The 20,603-nt window shown below is 45.2% G+C and overlaps 1 protein-coding gene across 3 annotated transcripts in view; it reads right to left on the bottom strand.

Moving 5' to 3' along the window:
- Positions 1 to 20,603, bottom strand: part of Gnptab (N-acetylglucosamine-1-phosphate transferase subunits alpha and beta) — a 122,111-nt gene that overhangs the window by 26,800 nt on the left and 74,708 nt on the right. For all 3 annotated transcript variants that reach the window (XM_075690633.1, XM_075690634.1, XM_075690635.1), the window contains 4 exons: positions 13,894 to 14,046; positions 9,792 to 9,963; positions 6,893 to 7,077; positions 4,277 to 4,331 (listed from right to left, as the gene is read on the bottom strand). In XM_075690633.1, coding sequence (XP_075546748.1) covers positions 4,277 to 4,331; positions 6,893 to 7,077; positions 9,792 to 9,963; positions 13,894 to 14,046 — 565 coding nt within the window. The remainder of the gene's footprint in view (positions 1 to 4,276; positions 4,332 to 6,892; positions 7,078 to 9,791; positions 9,964 to 13,893; positions 14,047 to 20,603) is intronic.

The following is a 20,603-nucleotide window of genomic DNA, read 5'->3' as shown; positions in this document are numbered from 1 at the left end:
TAGCTCCTCCCGCACGACAGCTCGGATAGTCTCGCATAGGTTGTCGGTGGCCAGTGACTGAACTCTGGCGTAGTTTGTCGAGTTCGTGCGGCAGTCGAATTGCCGGTTTCGCATCTCGAGTGTCTTCTCGATGCTGGTGGCTTCGCGAAGAAACTCGTCGACGGTCTTCGGTGGGCTTCGTACCATTCCGGCAAAAAGTTCCTTCTTCACACCTCGCATCAGCAGGCGGAACAGACGGCTCATTTCCTCAGTGAAGATTGCAATCGTCTCATTCGGCAGCTGCGCTCTGGTCTCCAGTAGAGCTTGGGCTCGCTCTTTTCGCACGACGCTTGTAAATGTTTGCAGGAAGCCGCTACGGAAAAGTTCCCAGGTCGTTAAGGTGGCTTCTCGGTTCTTGAGCCACGTCCTGGCCGTATCTTCCAATGTGAAGAAGACATATCGCAGTTTGTCGTCGCTGTTTCAGTTGTTAATCGTAGCGACTCTCTCAAACATCTCAAGCCAACTTTCCGGGTCCTCGAAAGTTGAACCGCGGAACGTCGGAGGCTCCCTGGGCTGCTGCAGCACGACGGGGGACGCTGGGGCTGCCATTGGGGTGGACTTGGTGGCCATCTTCCTAGTCGTCTTAGGCAAAAGTCCGTGCTCCGGGGGCAGTCCTTGCAGCCTGCGGCTACCTCGCTGGTTCTTGGTGACGTTGGTGTCTTCCGCGTGAGGGCTTGGGTCACGGCTTTGTGGGGGCGTTCGGTAGATGAACACAAAGCACCTCCACCAGATGTCACGTGGTCGTGACGTCAAAGAACACAGTAGCAATACTGTGAAAGGCAAAACTAGCTTTTATTGGGCAAACCTGTGCCCACAAAACAGGCTACACTTAAAGCACAACGAGAGCGGCGAACACAGTCGGCGATCGTCGAAAATCTGATCAGCAGGTCAAGCGCGTCGGCTTTTATAGAGCAGTCGTCGAATGTTCCAGACTAATCGTTCGGACCCGCATGCCTTTCACAAAGTTCTACACATTCGCGTCAGGTGACGAAATCAGATAACATAAGGTTCGGCGACAACAGACAGCGGATAGAAGCATCGATAACTTTCCAGAAACTTCGGATAAATGCAGGCGCGTCCTGTGCTGTGCAATAACATTTGTTAGGCGGCGAAATGTGGTTGCCCGATAATGATAAGTACACGTGTCAATATCGTATGTGGTAGTTCGATGTATGCATAGTGCATTGTCATACTTTCGCATGGGATTTTAAAGAGGATTTTACAACTTTTCGATGCAGACTATAAATCTATATATCCGAGTCTCATATAGCTGGGATCAACTGAATTCACAACATTAGCAAGTTTCTGTCACTACACTGTAAATTATGAAGCATACTTTATCAAAAATACAAATAAAATACTACGAAGAAACAAGCAGTTTGTTCACATACTAAGGAGTCTCCAAAGTATCCATAGGCATGCATTATTAGAATGAAAGTTTAGAAGGCAGTCACATGAGCCCATTAGAATCTTTGCATACTTTGAAGACTAAACAGAAAATAAGGCTGTTTTTCTCTAGTTGAAGTCGTTGCGACAGATGGCACAACTATTTATTAAATAATAATGTTGCAATGAAATGTATTCAAGCTTAATCCAAATATAAGCACAAGTGCTGCATCTTTAAATAGTGCTGAACAACGTCCGCTGCTAAATGCCATGTCTGACAAAATTTAATTGCAAATGAATGCAGCTCAGCTGGTAGAGTCTATCAGAGCAATGCAGTGTGGTCTGCAATATATAACACCACATTGGCTATAACTATAACTCCACTTTGGCTAGGATGAAATTTACTACACATTTAATTTAGTTTTATGTTTGATTGTGCAAATCTGATAATGTCAAGTTATTGAAAACTATCTGAAAAATATCTGGACTGGCAAAGATTGGTTAGTTTATTTGAAAAGCTAACTGAATAGGACAATACTTTAGTCATTACTTGAAAGCTTCGAATATTCGTACACTCCTAGTGAAAATAAATGTGATTAAATTCTAAGCTTTTAAATTCTAAAGGTACACTTTAGTTAAGAGGCACGGTTTAGGAGGGAATTACAAATTAATTTTGTCCACCTGGGGTGGACGAGCACCGAATGCTTGGCACACAAGATCGTTGCATTCCAGCTTCGAAACTCAACTGCCACGGCCAGGTTCGAACCGTTGTTTACTAAAAGTAAAATGTTTCAGACAAGTGCGTGCAACACATGCTGGTGGCTGCAGTTGCAGGGTCCATGATAGAGCGTGTAAGCACGACTGAACGAGGATGTAGAAAGAAACAGATAATCGTTCAGTTGTGCTTACACACTCTATTATGTATTCAAACCAACTAGCCTGCCAACGTGTTTTAACCAAGTTGCAGGGTGATGTTACCTTATTTTATCATCAGCACCTACCACTGCAAAGGTTAGGTGCTGGAGGTACATTTTTGTCAGTACTACACTTAACGTCCGATCTTTTGAACTCTCTAGTGACTTGGGACTGCAAAAATGTCCAAAAAGGGAATGCATAATACAGGAACATACACTCTATATGTGCATACATTCCGATGCACATATAGCTGTACTTCTGTCTTCTTTTCTGCCAGGTACTACAGGTCACGCTAAGAATGTCAGTTTGCATGATGCATCCTGTTCTGCCCGAAGAGTTTGCACAGCTCCATCGGGTGAGCTCCTTTATTTTGTAACGATTTCTCGGACAGTGAGGACAAGGCCAAAGTAGCAGACTTCCGCAAATCTGCCAATGAATCATTGAGGTGGCTCTGAAAAGCGAACGTTAAAGTAGCTAGGTCAAGTGTTGCAGTGTGCACAATGACAGAACAAAATGATTACACACCAAACGCACCATACAAGTGGCCAAACACAAATGGATGTGGCTGGCTACAGCTGCTAGCACTAAAATGCTAGTTTGAGGCTGCGACATTGCGGAGTGATAAAAATGGTGGGGGTGTTGGATTCGATTAATGCATAAATGAATGCCATTCCAGACATGCACTCATGGCAAAAAGTTCAAAAATTCAGACACCATTATATCGTATTTACTCACATAATGATCGCACTCACGTAATGATCGTACCCCTAAATTTTGTCATCAAAATTAGTTTTTTTTCTTTACCGTGTAATGATCGCACCCCGAACTTGTTGCAGCAATATGTCGTGTGCCAAATCTAGCTAATGATGATCGCACTTATTATTTGTCAAACGCTGTCGAATGCTACGCGAACGACTCTTCAAGACATAACAAGCGGTCTGCATGCACCAAACATTCTTAAGCAGATGCCTCATTTCATTCCTTTCATCACTTTCCGCACTTCCATGAAAAAAAAAAAGAGCTACAACCAAACTTGCCTTGGCTTCATTACTTGTAGGCTTCAGAAAGGTTTTGGCCAACAACAATGACAAAAAAGGTGCCTTTCGATTCTTCTTGTCTGCACTCGTGGGCACACAACAAATCGCGAGCAGCAACGATAGTAACCACATGTACACCGATACGTTAGAAGTGTACCCTATTCATTCGCTGATACTTGTAACACAGCTAAGATATTCGCCCACCTTTAGCGGAAATGTGCCATATTATGATAGTAGTGAAGATAAATGGCGCAGTTTCCGCAGCATGTCCGCCATGTGTTTCTATGTCACTGGCAGCTAAGCGCGCCCATCTCTGTTTCTCTCCCGTCAAAGTGGACATGGCTATGTTATTGTCGCAAACTTGCCGATATTAATGATATTGCTCATTATTGATATGGAAGAAACTGTTTCAATGCTCGTACTGTACTCAAGAGAAGAAAAAAAAAAAGCATGTTCGGTTTGCTCCACCAGCAGTCATTTTTGTTTTGGTGTCTCGCAGCAGTCCCGCACAGCGGCAGCCGCCTAATTGACCTGTTGTCATCCCGCATTTGCTGCGGGATGAAAAAAATTTTCTGGCGCGGGAAATTTAACCCGCGTAATGATCGCACCCTTGAATTTGTGTCAATTTTTTTGACAAAAAAGTGCAATCATTGTGCGAGTAAATACGGTATATTGGCTTTATGAGGGTATGAGGTATGGCAGTGCTGTGAGGATGTCCAAAATATTGGACATCTAAAAAATGAGTTGTTGACTGTATATGCATTAACAGAAATTGGTATTGTCAGTCAGGTCTCGCATGCAGTATGATCTTTGCAGCTTTGACAAAGGGCACAGCTATAGCTCGAAAGTAGGGATAAGGCTAGCACAACAGTGACCACTCATGGCGTCAGTGCACTCACAAGGTTCAGGTCCTTGCTGGAGTAGTCGAGATTGTCATTCAGGCAGATGAACTTCCTGCAGGAAATGAGAGGCCTCTTGGCTGTCATTTGTATCCCTCAACGGTGGCCACACCCAAAACACATGGCAATACTACTGTTCCCATTCACATGTGACACTGCAGGCTATGTCAGCACAGGCATGGCAACATACGACTGTTAAAAGTGACAATAATGATAACAAGTAACAGCTGCTGACTTGCAACCTATATGAACAAACTTAAAGGGGCCATGACAACAAATGTTTTAGCTCGAATTATGCACTTCAGGCTAAACCGTATGTGCCCCACAACAAATTACCAAAATTTTAGTGCATTCAGTGTGGTAGACAATTTGAATTTGCATTTTATTAATGTCGCACTTGAACCGTAAAGCAATCTGGCAACACTGACATCTGACGAAATGAAGTGCTTTTGCATGTTCAAATGGTTCATGGTATACGAGTGGTTTCATTTTCACATGTGTCGCAGCGGTCAGCCCAAGGTAGTTTCTGCAGGCGTTTTCCGTTAGTCCAGTTTTCGTCGTGCAAGTGAAACAACTGCGGGCAAAATGCAACAATGACACCCTTGCAGCGCTCATAGGTGCAGGGAAAGGAGAGTCTGGCATGGTGTACAGTACTTGGTTTTAGATTGTTTAAGAGCAGTTGACACAGCAGTAGCCCTGCATCTCATGGCGTTGCACAAGCCATGACAAAATGGCGGTTGTTTTTGGTATGAACGACTTAGAGGCAGTGATTTCAAACTGAAATTTTGGGTTAGAACGTATGCTGAGAGCCCAGTTTTATTTTTTACTGTATTAGCCCCTCTACTCACAGTTACAATGATAAAATGAGAATAGTTTCGTTGACCATATAACAGTCTTTTAAAGTGACGCTGAAACGCTTTTTTAACAGGATAAAGAAATGTTCCTGACGTCTTTTGATACGCCTTTTATTTTTAACGTCATGGCTCAAGTTACGTAGGACACCCTGTATATGCTCCCTCAGCAAGCATGCAGCTGTGACGTCACAGCTCACGAGCATAACATCGAGTGTGGCTTGATTGTTATGCCGTTCGAGTGTAATATAAAAAATTCAATTACAAATTACATGCCGCCTCAAATGCGCTAAAATTTTGCCAACGTGTTTTTGAATGCGCAAGTTACCTCACACTATACAGATTATGATAAAAAATTGGGTGTCATGCTTCCTTTAAGCTACACTAAAGGCCTTAGGTGTAGCATACCCGATACAAGACAAAAGTGTGGCACACAACACGTACAGTGCCGCTATTCTGTCCTGTGTCGGGTGCGCTACACCTAGGGTCGTTAGTATGATGTACCAACAAGCCCAACATGCAACCTTCGCCAACTTCATTTAATCTGCAAATTGTCATGGTTAATTGAAAGAAAATGTCAGCTAGTCAGCCTAGAAGCCATACGTTATTCCTAGCCCAGTCCTCTACAGCAAGCACAAGGAAAGTTCTATCTCCATATAACGAACTTCAGGGGACCGTGGTAAATTGTTCAATGATTGTTATAGTGAAAGCCCAATAATTAACCCTTCCGTCCATCAACCCATCAGTCCATAAGTTGCCACCATATGAGCCATCCACTAAAACATCGCTGTTGGCTCTCAGCCTGCGCTGCCGCTATTGTCCGCAGATTCCGCCACCAGGCACGACCGAAGCACCGTATAATTAGAGTGACACGCACAAAACAAACACTGACACCGAGAAAACTACTGACAGAAAAGCCCATGTCGCCTCCAAAGCGTGATGTTTCTTGCTGTTCGTTTTTTACATTCCTTGCCATGGACAGTGCAACTGTCTCGCTCGAGGTGGCCGCCTGAACTATGCTAAAGCACAAGCGCACGTAAATGGTGCCATCCGGAAAGTGCAAAGTGCAACCGTGTGGCACTCCAGTCAGTACGGAGGCTACATTTCTCGGCGCGCATAGCTAGTACGGCTGCAGTGAGAAGGGTGAAAGAAGGAAGAGACGTGCCTTCCTAGCTAGGTGACACTTTTCTGGGTGGAGCAAGTGCTCGCAAAACCTGATGCTTCGTCGCCTTTGCAATAGATGCAAAGAAAAGTTCTTTTGGCCATCCAGCAGGCCAAGGATGCCACCAGAACCCAAGAGCTTCTGACCGCCATATAGGCAGGGTTGGACCCCCTCCAATCTGCTGGCTACCTAAATAAGTTAGTTTTCTCTCTCTCTCTCTCACCCACATATTTTTTAATTTCTTTTTCCTAGGGTGCCGTCTCAGGTTTCGGAGCCCATGCGCCGCAGTGTCTGCTTTCTGCACCATGTCGTCTGCCAGCCAACTGTTTCAGCTGCCGTGAAAGATACACAGAAAGAATCCTCCTATTTTGGAATATTAGTTTGCAGTACTGAGGCGTTATCAACAAGGCAAGGAAATTGAATAATGAGTGTTATTCTGAAAAGTTTGGTATTCTGAAGTTTGTATTACTGAAATATTTGAATACTGAAATCATAAGAAGTCAGCAGAAAATTTCGGAAATGTTTGTTAATCTGAAAAGTTTGTTAATGTGGTGTTTGTAGTAATGAGGTTTCACTGTACCATGAAGATTTATTACCACTCACTTTGGTTCCCGTCGCAGTTCGTCAAGCTGTGCAAGGACACGCGAAGCATTGTTGTTCAGCATGCGGAAGACGTAATCCTCTTCCTTCACAGTCTCAAAGTGGTTTGCAGGGCGAGTGCGCGACGCCTTGCGCAGCAAGAACAGCACTGGCTCACACTTCATGACCGCTTCTTTAGTAATCGTCGGCTGAAAAACAGGTGTGCATAGGGGAATGCAAAACAATGTGCAAACTAGGCATTCAATCAAAACTACAAAAGTTAAGACAGTTATGGTCAACTTCCATTGTGACTACCCTAAGTTTGACGAGAATTAGTCAAGGTGTCCAGCAAAGCCAACTAAAGAAAAAAGCAGAAAAGCTGTCTTAACTGCCCATTGGTTTACTTGTTCTAGCCAATCGTGACTGTTGGATGCCAGTTCAGGTTAGTAACATGCTGCAGAGTGCATAGATGTACAGCTGAACAGTAGAACCTTGTTGATAATATTCTATTTTGCACAATTTCCCAGCACCACAATTCATGACCGAACGCACAGAAAACAACTCAATACCGTAGAGTTACGCTTCTTTTTTATTTGTCAATATGCTCTCAGAAAACACTATCTTTTGGCACCAACATTTAAGACATAATAAAACTGCTATTGTATGGTATGTTTTTTGACCCCTAGATCCCATGTAAACAAGAAAAGGGGTGAGGCACGTGCGATCAAGAGCAGTAAACACCTATCATGGCAGCTTAACCACAGTAATCCCCTGCCTGTGTCACGTGAAAATGCCAGCACGCACCCAGTTTCTTCTTTTGGTACCAGAAAATTTCCTTGCAGGTTGTTGCACGCATGTCACACATCGCATTGACAGTTACCACAACCAACCTTATTGCGATAAACATCTTCGTCTATCTGTTACATGGATGTGTGCTACACGTAAAAACCCACATATAATACGAACCTGCATATAGTATGAAGTGAAATATTTTTGGACGCGAAATGGAAAAAAAAAACTTTTATCTGCATATAATACGAGTTAAGAAAACTCGAGGAAAAAATTTATTTAAAGTGCACTCTGCACTTCAATCACTGTCTTCCTCAGCTGTGCTCTCTTCGGATAGTTCCTTGTCGGACATATCTTCCCAGAGGTACTCATCCTCTGTGCCATCGAGCGCGTTTGAGATGCCGCACTTCTTGAATGTGCAACGCACAAGGTCCTCTGGTATGCTGGCCCGTGCGTCCACAATTCACTTGCATAGTGTGGCTGGTGAAGCCTGCTTCAGCCGCCCGGTCGGCATCACTGCAGGCCCACCTGAGCTCATCCAATCTGCGTAACACTGCTTGACTGCGTCCTTGAACGGCTTGTTCACACAAACATCTAAAGGTTGCAGCTGAGACGTCATCCCACCCGAGATAACGACGAGTTCAGTGCCAGATTCACGCAACAGTTTCTTCACTGAGTCGGCCAAATGACAACGAAATGCGTCCAGCACGAGGACGGATGGGAACGACAACAGTGCGCCAGGCCACCTGCACCAGACGGACCTTATCCAGTCGAGCACAAGATTCTCATTCATCCAGCCTTTCTCATGGCATCTCACGACCACATTTTTTGGTAGCTCCTCACCTTTAGGCACTGTCTTGCGCTTGAAGACGACATAGGGCGGGAGCTTGCGTCCGTCTGCCGTGCACGACAACATGGTGGTAACTCGCGTTTTGTCGTTGCCAGTGACGGACATAAACTTGTTTAGAGGCCTTTTTGTGCACGGTAAGGGGTGATGGCATGTCTAGATAAACCAGCGTTTGGTCAGCATTGCCAATTTGCCCTAGCTGGAAGTTCTTCGACATGCGCAGCGAAATAATGTGGCGCTGGAAAGCCACAAGCAGCTCTTCGAACGATTCTGGCAGCTTTTGCGAAATCGAAGTTCGGCGGCGTAAGGAAAATCCAGCACGGCACATGCAGTGATAAATCCAGTGCTTGCTAGCTTTGAAGGCAGGACTCGGTAAACCTTTTTCTCTTGCAAGCTCCTTAGCTTTTGCCTGCATAAGCTCCACGCACAGCCAGATGCACAGCTCGCTGTTGGCGTGCGAACTCCGTCAGGGCGAGTTCAATTTCCAGGAATGTACCCCTCTTCGGGCCGCGAAAGCTTCTTCGTGTTCCACTGCACCCGAAAAGGGCTTCCTTCTGTCGACGCCATCTGCGAATGCTTCCCTCATTGAGGCCAAACTGCCTCCCGGCTGCACTGTTGCCGATGTCCTGTGCGGCTAAAATAACCTTTCTCTTGAAAGCAGCTGAGTACTGCTTTCGTGGTCCGGACATCTTGGTCCTTGAATGTGGAATTAAAACACGCACTTCGCGAAGCGTGGTTTGCATGTGTGCTGCCCAGGTGAGCACTCAACAATAAAGGAATGATGCTGTAGTCACTCAGCAATAACGAAACCAAACTGTAGCCACGTAGCAATAAGGAAGCCAAACCATAGCCACTCAGCAATAATGAAATCAAGCCATAGCCACACAGCAATAACGAAACCAAAACTTCTAGCCCAAATTTCTGACTGAAATTTTCATTCGAATCCGCATATAGTACGAGGCGTAAATTTGGGACGCTAATAATAGGAAAAAAACCTCGTATTATATGCCGGTTTTTACGGTTAATGAAAGCGTGGCATTTTACATTTCTGGTCGTAAAAATAAGGTTGAAATAGAGTGCATTAGAACTGAGTAAATACCGTAACCTTTTGAAAAGCTCAAATGGATGGCTTCAACACTCTTGACCAATCACTTCCAAAGTCTGAAAGCGATATAATATGCCGAGAATAATTTGGCTGAACATGACAAAGCAAAATAAGAAGATCTTAGCTGAGGATCTTCAGAGCATCTTTCACATTAAAGAGCTGTAGCCACTAATTCTGCTCACCAGCTTAGAGTCCAGGTACCGCTCGTAGGAAGGCGTTGAGGGCACATTTGCAGGGGTGAAGTTATGCGCACACTCTGTGAGGTGCTCTTCCACCTGACGCGCGTTGGCAGCTTCCATGGGCAGCTCAAAAAGACGTGTGACTAGGGTCCGGATTTCTCGGTCAGACCACGTCCTGCAATCACAATGAATAGTACTATTAATAATATTTATTGCCTTTTCAGTAGTCAGTCAATCAATCAAGAGAAGTCTATTTTCAATAACGTAAGAAAGAAAGTATACAGAGGTATCTGGACTGATGAGCCGAATGTGGTTAGTGGCTTGTATGACATCTGCTGCACCGAAGCAAGGAATTGCTTATGGGTGGGAAGACAGAGAGGTTGCTCGATACCATGAGATCCGTAAAAAAAAAAAAAAAAAAAAAAAAAAAATTATAAGAAATGTCTGCCTCCAATCCACCCCGTGAAAGTGGGTGTACAGTGAAGCTGGTGCAGACGTTAGATAAGAACCGCCACCCCAACTGACGTTAAACAATGTTACACAAGCGCCGCCACCACAAGCGACGCACTACGTCATGTGCGCATGCACATGTGCAGCGTATGTCCTTATTCTTCTAGGCTGTCCGCCAAGCACAAGTGCCTTACTGGACTACTGTATTTACTGCTGTAATGATCGTACTCACGTAATGATCGCACCCCTAAATTTTGTCGTCAAAATTTGATTTTTTAAAATTTCCTCTGTATTGATCGCACCCTGAACTTGCCGCAGTGATATGTCGTGTGCCAAGTCTAGCTAATAATGATTGTGCTTACCATCTGTCGAATGCTACGCGAACGACTCTTCAAGACAAACCAAGCGGTCTGCACGCACCAAACATTCTTAAGCAGATGCCCCATTTCATTCCTTTCATCACTTTCCGCACTTCCATGACAAAAAGAGGTACAACCAAACTTGCCTTTATTATGTGTAGGCTTTATGATGGTTGTGGTCAACAACCAAAAAGGCGCCTTTCGATTCTTCTTATCTGCACTCGTGGGCACGCAACAAATAGCGAGTGGCAATGATAGTAGCCACGTTTACACTGCTACGTTAGAAGTGTACCCTATTCATATGCTGACGCTTGTAACACACCTAAGATATTTGCCCACCCTTAGCTGTATTAGGATAGTAGTGAAGACAGATGCCGCAGTTTTCGCAGCATGCGGGCCATGTGTTTCTATGTCACTGGCAGCTAAGCATGCCCATCTGTTTCTGTCCCCTCAAAGTGGACATGGCTAGGTTATTGCCGCAAACTTGCTGATATTAACGATATTATTCATTACTGACACGGAAGAAACTGTTTCAATGCACGTAATGCACTCACGAGAACAAAAAAAAATCTCTTTCGGTGCGTTCAGCTTGCTCCGCTGGCCGTCATTTTTGTTTTGGTGTCCCGCACTACACACAGCGGCAGCCGTCTATTGGTTGACCTGTTGTCATCCCGCAGCAAACGCAGAATGAAAAAAAAAATATTTTTTTTCTTCTCGCGGGATATTTAACCCAGGTAATGATCACACCCCTGAATTTGTCAGCTTTTTTGACAAAAAAGTGCGACCATTATGCGAGTAAATACGGTAATGCTTAAAAGTAAATTGCATCAGAAAATGCATAAAGTACAACTTATACACAAGCTGCAGACATGACAGCTTCCAACTGTAATTCAAACATGTGAAAATGTAATTCCATTACCCGCAAACTCAAACACAAACCTCTTCCCCGGCCGCTGGATTTTGGGTGAGCGTGCCACAAAACATCCCAACCAACTAGAGGCTAAAAGCTTCGCTGTGAAAGAAAGAAGTCTCCTAGCACTTGTCTGCTGGAAACATAACCAAATGCTTGTGTCCAAAAAGTACAGTGTGGTACACTGTTAAAGAGAACACCCAAATGTGTTGTTTCCACATTCCTGGTACACTAAAACTGCAGGTGCCAGCAAAAGCTATGTCAGTGCACTGCACAGATGTGTGGAAAGGTGTCAGCACCACCAATCATTGGTCATCTGCTGCAAGCTGGGCGATTGTACACCTGGCAGAGGGGAAAATTCTCACAAGCTGTATGTTGTATCGAGCTTACGATTCACTCCTGCCTATCGCCATCAACGTAACTATTATATACCTCCTGCCTGTGCATGCTGATACGTAGGAGTGCTGTCAGCAATATGCTCTTCCCTTGGTCAATGCCCATCTGGATCACTTTGTACACTGTGGTTCAGCTCAATAGCTTAGATCACACCTGGTGACCGACACCAAACTGTACCCTCAGGCATTCCCTTCAATATATACTGTACAAAGCACATTTAGAAACATTTTTGGCTCCCTAAAGTGCCACAAGCAAATACAAGAAAAGTCAGGGCAGCTTCTAATTTTTCAGTGTGCTTTATAAGGCCCGTACAATTCCCAACATGTTACTGCAACGTCTTTGTATTTCTTTTTTGTTTGTTCGTTTTTTTCCTGCACCTGCCAAAAGATTTGGCAGAAACCACCGTGGGATGATTGTCAAGTGCAAATGACAACTTCGTAATGTAAACCAGCTGAGATGTCAAATTGTGTAAAGCACTGTGTGATGACAAGATGAGAGCTGCAACGATGGCTGGATGAAGACTGCATAATGACAAAGAGGTCACGATGCAATGACAATGATTGCGCAATGACTATGGCATGACAACAATGGAATGACAATGACTGAATCTACGATGGTGTGATGACAATGGTATGTGTTTCTTGGATTCTCCCATATGTTCCTGTCTTCAATTCCATGCAGCCTAAGTTTATACTGCACCCATACTGCCCCAAACTGCTGTCGCCACTAGCTTAAAATAATGTATCTTTTGAATTAGCTTTTGAAATGAAAGCAGCACATCATTGACACAAGCTTTGCTAGCAGACTACTTACACTTGTTCCTTATTAAATAGAAACTTTTTCTGTCGCCATCTCGTGATGATGATGACAATGGCGCAGGCTCTGACAGTCAGCTGTTGGTCTGTTGCATGGTTCTTGCCAACACAATTTCTTGTGGAGTTAAAAGACTGCACATTTGCATGTTTAAAGTGAAAGCCTTAGGTGTTTATGCTGGCGGCGACCTTGGCCAAACTGTGCCGTGACGAAAAATGGCCGGCGCCACAGACTAAAATCACATCAACAAATCCTCGAATTGAAGTCACGTTTCTAAGGGAGGTTCCTGTAAACAAAGTAAATTACTGGCTTTGAAAAGAAAAATTTGCCACATTTCAGTCTGGGTGGGAATCAAGCCCAGGCCTCCAGGGTGCGAGATGAGCACACTTCCCTGAAGCCACAGCTGCTACGCTGTTCTGGCTTACTAAATGTGTGCCTTGTGCGTGCCTGATTGCACATAACGCGGTCAGAGAGACGCACTCATGCCACTGCTTGCGTGTTTATTGTCGTCGTTTTCCACCGCTGGCTCCAATGTCACTCATCATGCCAGCATTCCCATAATGCCCCTCCTTCTGCGAAGGCGCTGACAGAACTGGCCCACTACTAGAGGGTGCGGTGATTTCGGTGAGTTCTGCCATGTGCTCCGATGGACAGTTGCCACAATTCTTCATAATGCACCTTAATCGTGACAAAAAGTGTGACAATTGCGCAATCAGGCTTTCGCTTTAATGTTTTACAAATGTGTAATACTTGCTCAATTTTATTGTCGTCAGCCTTTTCTCCAGTGGGAAAACTCACAAGATTTTTTTACTCAGTCGGTCCATGTAAAGCAATTCACGATACTACCACCAAAATCTCAATGACTGCTGGGATCTACAGTGAGAAAAATCTAAGTATTGACAGCAATATCCTTTAGTCTGGCAAAAGCAATCTTAAATCTCATTCCAGTCACTCGAACTAAAATGTGCACAACAAATTGGAGTGGCAACACTGTTATGGATGGCCATGAATGCAACGTCGCCCATGATTTGGGGAGAGTAGGGTTAGTTTACATTTCTACTCTGTTGCATGAACGCTAGCTGTGAAGTCATCACGCACACGTCACATATCATGTGACCGATTTGTCCACAAACACATCTGTCGCTTAAATCCAGCTTATGCTATGATGTTGGCTCACCCCGACTTGTCGACATCAAACATATCGAAGTGCTCCTCCGGCTGAGTTTCATGCTTCTCACTCATCAAAAAGTAGAAGTAGGAGAACGCAAACTGCATGTCATTGGGGCTGCGAATCCTGTGAGATGACGTCTGGTCAAACTCTTCAGGAAATCTGCACCAAAACAAACAAACAGAAATAGTAAATAAACAACAGAGAAATGTCCCACAAAGGCTTAGGCAATGTTGATTCACAAAGTTTCTGTGCTGGCGTGGATGTAAGTGGGTTAAAGAACTAGGAGTGTACTGCAACTGAAACAAATTTAGTTTCTGTGCCAAATTTTGGATGCAATTTATTTCATGGATTTAAATAGGAATGGACAGAAACTTCAGTTTCTAATTTTAAACATTATGTAAATGACTAAGATGTTCATCCTGACTTTCAAGTTTGTAACATTTGTCATAATCATTAGTTAATTTTATGTGCTTTTGTAATATTTGCATTTACATATATAAATTATCTTTCTTAGTAGTGGCACAGAATCCTCAGGGTTCCCAGATGTCCTAGAGTGCCAGAACTGCATGTAATGCAATGGGTGCTGTGGCCTGGTTTCAAGACCTCCTAATGCTAGAAAATAATTTTTTCCCCCTTGCTTTTGCTATCCGAACTGATGACTAGTATTTTCATTGGACTCTGATGGCACTTCATTAAAACCTGCCTGGGTGAAAAACATTTGTACTGAACACACGACGGGACCCAAAAGCTGTGAAACAGCACATACCAAGTGGGCAACATTCTTTAAAACATAATGATAACTTCAGGAACAGTAACAATATTTCAGACAAGATTCAACATACAGTAGACCTCCGTCAATTCGATTCTTCATTTATTTCGGTCCAGACCAAAGTTCCCAGCTGGCACACATGCATTTCTATAGGCTCAAACATTTCTTATTTTGATTCTGAAATTGCTCTTCGCCGGATAATTCGAACTTGACCAGTCAGCATGCACGTGCCTGCCTGACCCCTATGATAACCCCAACAGTGACCCTTTTACTGGCGGCGTCTGTCTTGGCAGAGCTTAGAAGACAGTGAATGCTGCAAATGAAAGTGAATTTCCTGTAAGAACGCCTATTTTCGGGACGCCTTAAGAAAATTTTCAGGCAATCACAATCGCTTACAATGTCTGATTACAGTATTCACCCAATTCTAACATGTGCTTCTTCCCCCTCGGAAAATTGATATAAAAACTGCGTTCGCGGCGTCCGTATGCCTTATCGCACAACACAGCTGTACTGACGCAAAGCTGACTTTAGGAAAACGGCTGCCACTGTGCAACACTTATGAAACCCTTGACCATTTTTCTCGCTAAACACTGCATGCATGTTAGATTTCTAATTTGTTTAGGAGCTTTAATGCTATCTCTGCATTAGCTTTCTACTTTGAACACACAGAAAGCGGGCTCACATTTGATTCGAGGGCGTGTTAGACGCAGGCGATTGTTGCCAAATGATTCAGCAGTGTGTTTTGACGTTTTAATGCAACTAGCGTTCTTTGTCTACTTCAGGCGTTTTGAGCTTATCTCACTATCTAGCCGACCTAAAGCTCCAAGTTGTCTGCCAGCTTGGGCCTCTAAGTATGTGCTTATGCTCGTGATGCGATTGCGATCATTCCATCGTTGTCATTCGAGATTCATCATCCAACTCCCATCATGTTGTCGTCATGCCTGCTTCGCTGACATAGTGGCCGAAGTTGTCTAATAGCTTGGGTTACCAGGTGCATGCTCATGATCAGGATGCCATCGTGGTCACTGCATCATCCTCAACCTAGTTTTGTCATCCTACTCTTACCATGCCATTGTCACGCCATTGTTACCATACCACTGTTACCACTGTTAGGTATTTGAGGCCATACCATTGTCATGATGCTGTCAGTCATTTCATCACCGGAACTCCTGTTTTTTCATCCAACTCTCGTCATGCCATCGCTAGCACACCGTAGTTGTCATAGTCTCTGAGACACAGCAGTTTTCATGCCATCGATGTCATACACTTTTCGTCATCCCATTGTCCTCAAAGCGTTGTCACAGCTTCCTCGTCATCGTCATGCATTCGTTGTCAAACTGTTTTCGTGATGTTGTCATGGTTGTTCCATAGTCGTCACTCTACTACGTCATCCCACTCTCATCAGCTGCTGTTGTCAAGCCACTGTCAATGATTTGATCGTTAGTGTTGTATTTGTTAGTTTACGGGTAATTTGCATTTCTTATGTTTGTTTATGTTCAGGGTGTGGTGCGAGTTTCTTTGTATTGTTGATGTGTGATAAAATCCTGCGTGCTGTGCATTTCTCGATCCATCTTGTAAACATGAGCATTCCCGAGAACTGTGACAAGCAGGCCACAGCCTGTGATTCACTGCTGGCACAAGTTACGGACTACACCATGACTAGTTGGCCTCCATAGAACAAACATTCCAAAGAACTGTATCCATACTATGAGGTCAGGAATGAACTATCTATGGTGGATAGTATCCTATTAAAAGGGGACCAGGTTGTCCTACAAAGCCAGCTACAGAATTAAGTTCTTGCACTTGTGCATGCGGTGCACCCAGGTATTGTCAGAATGCAAGACCTTGTTCACAGCCCCTACTGGTGGCCAGCTTTTCGCAGACATGTCGAGCAACATGAATGCAACTGCCAAACTTCCAACACTGCTAAGATGTTGGCCAAGACCCAACAGGGCCCCATAGAGCCGACTGAATATCCTGCCTGACCATGGGTGAAGGTGGCTGTAGACATCATGGGTCCTTTCATTCAGCCCTTCAAGATTGCCAGTATGCCATAGTCGTGGTAGACCACTACTCTAGGTGGCCTGAGGCGATTTTTATGCCATTGTAACTAGTCTAGCGGTAATTGGTTTCCTGTCCTCCGTGTTTTATAGGGAGAGCTTGCCTGAGGAAATCGTAACTGCGTAACTGACAATGGCCCCCATTGTTAAACTTGGAACGTACCTCACCACAGAGGGAATCAAGCACATCCGGTTGTCACTTCATTTCCCCCAGTCTAATGGACAGGTTGAGCAGTCTAACAGCACTCTCATGACACTCTTTCAGTGTGCCCTTCAGGAACGGAGACCTCTAAGAAAGACAGTTCTTGCCTATGTTGCAATATGCCAAACTATTCTGCATACAGCAACTAAGTTGTCTCTGTTTTACTTGTTATGTGGTCGTAAACCCTGAACTCGCTTGCACACAAGAACTGATTTCAAGAGTACCAGGAACTGCGACAACATGTTGAACGCTATCAGTGCAAAGTGCAAGAGGACTACAATTCAAGACGTCCTGCCTCCCACATTTCCTTTCAACCTGGTGACCAAGTCTGTGTGCATCAGCAAGAACAAGAAAAAAATGTCCTCCCAGTATTGATGCCCCAGGGTCATTTATTTCAAGGTAGCCCGTAACGCATATCGTCTGAACAACAGCACTACCTGGAATGCATCCAGGCTATCCAAGAGCACACAGAATGGACTCGCAAAATAGTCGTTAAAATGGTCCGATTATTCATACCCTATCCCAGTGTCCCAAACACTGAACCAGCAACCCAGGCAGGTCACCCTAACACACACAGCACCACCCAGAGCATCATAATCAAGGCTGCTGGACTCTTGATACACCCAGCAACACGTGGAGTCACGCCAACGGTCGTCATCGCCAGCCATAGCCTCAGCAACCACTGTAATTGGAATGTCCTTTAGGGAAACGGTGGCATCCATGGTAACTGGACGACTATGCATAGCTTATGTTACTACCATATTTATTTTAATCTAGGCCAATGGTTTTTGAAATCATATGCCAAACTCTAAGGTCGGCTTAGATTCGAGGATATTCAAAAACGCACCAGTTTGTAATTGAAAATGATAAATATGGTGCAAAGCTAGCGCCATCTAGAAAAGTCAGTATCGCAGCCACTACTAGCCGCGCCAGTAGCCAATTGAAGTACACGAGTGCCACCGCCATTTTGAGTTGTGTCGTATCGGCGTGCCGTTATCGTAATGGCACCAAACAGGCGATGTCACTGTAGCGTTGCTTTTAAATGAAAAGTTGTGCTAGCCGCAGAGGTAAACGTTCAAGCCGGGTGGGATTTCGGCACCGAAAAAAAAAACCTCCGTCGTTGGAGGGGGCAACGGGAGACACTTTTTGCGTGTGTTGCAATGAGGAGATAAGCACAGATAAGGAAGATAAGCACAGGATAACAAAGAGGAGCTGTTCACCGAGATTGCGCTGCATTTCAATGCATACGAGCCGTGCCACAGTGTCTACGCATGCGTGGGTGCGCGAACGCGAGCTTGCGTGCATCCGTAAACGCACGAGCATGCATATGAGGCTAGCAGCAATGATGACGTAGAGTGAGCTCGGCATGCTCATATTAAATAAATGCTGCTTTCATTTTGTGAACAATATCTTCACTTTCTTGTTCGACTTACATTCGAGGTACTATTTCCTTTTTTTTTAAGGCCCGAATGCCCGAAGCATTCGGGGGTCTGCTTAGAATAGCAGCCGGCCAAGATTCCAGTAAATACAATCGACTCCCGATAATTCGAAGCCGCTTAATTGGAATTTTCGGTTAATTAGAAGTGAAGTGCTGGTCCCGTCAGTTTTGCATGTAATCCTATAGAAGAAATCGCTCGATAATTCGAAGTCCTCATCCAGTAATATTGTTTAATTGGAAGTTAATTTTCAGCTGGGATCCTCGAGGTGACCGTCATTCCTTGGTAGAATGTGCAATTTTTCAAGTGTTGCAACAGTTCCGTGCTCCACGTTGGTGTCATCGCCACCGCAGCCGCCCGCAACGCCATCCTTCTTGGAGCGGCGCGATTATTCATTGCTACGGCTGCCGTGGCCTCCGCGATCAACTCCGGCGGGAGGCGAAGCGGCTTCCGCCTGAGGCCACTCGCGGCTGCCGCGCGTGGCCAGAGCTGATCGTGGAGGCCACGCCGGTGCCATAGGTGCACGCAGCACTCCATACTGGCAGTGGCGAGATTGTGCGAGATTAGTCTTGCAGCGTGCGCAGCGTATGTCGAGGCGTTTGTTAGTCGAGCGCCTTTGTGCGGGAAGCTCGTAGGCTAGGTTGTTCCACGGGGTACCTAGTCGCGCAGTTTATAGCCATGGCAAACCGTGGCTCTTATCGCACGCTCGACCTGGCAACGATAGTCGAGGTTTTGAAGGAAGTTGAGAAGGGAGGTGCTGACAAACAAGACATAGCGCGGAAGTACGGGATCAAGCCGACCACGCTCTCAAACTACATCAAGAACAAGTGCACAATAATGGATGCATTTGAGGACGACAAGTTCAAGACTTCTCGGAAGCGAATGCGCACCGGCGCTTACCCAGAGTTGGAGAAGGCTCTGCTGGTTTGGATTAGGGAGAGCCAGGAGCAACAAACTTCCTCTCAGCGGAGACATCGTTGCGATGAAAGCCCGAACAATGTTGGGGATCGATGACTTCGTTTCGTCAGATAAATGGCTGACGTGCATTAAAGATCGCCATGACCTGGTTTTCAAGAGCGTGTGTGGTGAAAAGGCGTCCGTTAACCAGGAAACATGCGCCACGTGGAAGGACGGAAAGCTGCGTGAATATCTCGCCGAATACAGACCAGAAGACATCTTCAATGCAGATGAGACTGCACTCTTCTATCGGTTTCTACCAGAGAAGACCCTGACATTCAAGGACGACGACTGTGCTGGGGGCAAACGCAGCAAGGAGAGAGTGTCGGTGCTGATCGCGGCAAACATGACTGGCATGGAACGATGCCGGTTACTTGTGATCGGGAAAGCCACGAAGCCGAGATGTTTTAAAGGCGTGAAGACGCTGCCTGTGGACTATGAGGCGAACAAAAAAGCGTGGATGACGGCCGAAATCTTCAAGAGCTGGATAAGCAAATTGGACCGCAAGTTTGCTGCTTCGGACTGCAAGGTGTTGTTCCTTGTCGATCACTGCAGTGCTCACGTGAATGTGCCAGCCTTGAGTGCAATACGCCTCGCATTTTTGCCTGCAAACACAACGGCTGTTTTGCAGCCAATGGACCAAGGCATTATCAAGAATGTTAAAGTCCTGTACAGGCGGCACCTCCTCGAGCGCATGATTTTGTGTATGGATAGCTCCACAATGTACGAGGTGAGCCTGCTTCGTGCCATCCACATGTTGGCGCGAGCATGGGATCATGTGAAGCAAGAAACAATCGCAAACTGCTTCAGGGCTTGCAGTTTTGTGGCAGCTTCTTCGGAGGATGCCTCTGAAATTTCAGCGGAGGAAGCGTCAACAAGTGAGCTTGACGGCACTGATTTTGGTGATGCTCTCGGGGACGTCAATTTTGAAGATTACGTTGCCGTAGACAAGGCGGTCGAAACGTGCGGTGCGCTGACGGATAGCGAAATTGTAGATGATTCGGCCCCAGGAAGCGACCCAGGAAAGCGACGATGACGTTGAAGGCGAGCCGCAACCTAAGGCTGCCGATGTAGCTGTGGGCCTTGCTCTCGCGGAGCGCTTTTTTGCCGCTGAAGGTAACGCGGAAGAAGTGTTCTGCCACATCTACAGCCTGCAGAACTTGCTTTCAGCAGCGCGATTCGGCAAGAAGAAGCAAAGCAAGATGACTGACTATTTTTCTTAGAGGAAATACTCGATTTCGCCACAAATAAAGTGCTGTTTTTTGTGTTTTGTGCTTAATTGGAAGTTCGTT

Source organism: Dermacentor variabilis, chromosome 4, assembly GCF_050947875.1.
Source record: "Dermacentor variabilis isolate Ectoservices chromosome 4, ASM5094787v1, whole genome shotgun sequence".
NCBI classification, from domain to species: domain Eukaryota; kingdom Metazoa; phylum Arthropoda; class Arachnida; order Ixodida; family Ixodidae; genus Dermacentor; species Dermacentor variabilis.
This window is presented reverse-complemented; position numbering and strand designations above follow the sequence as displayed.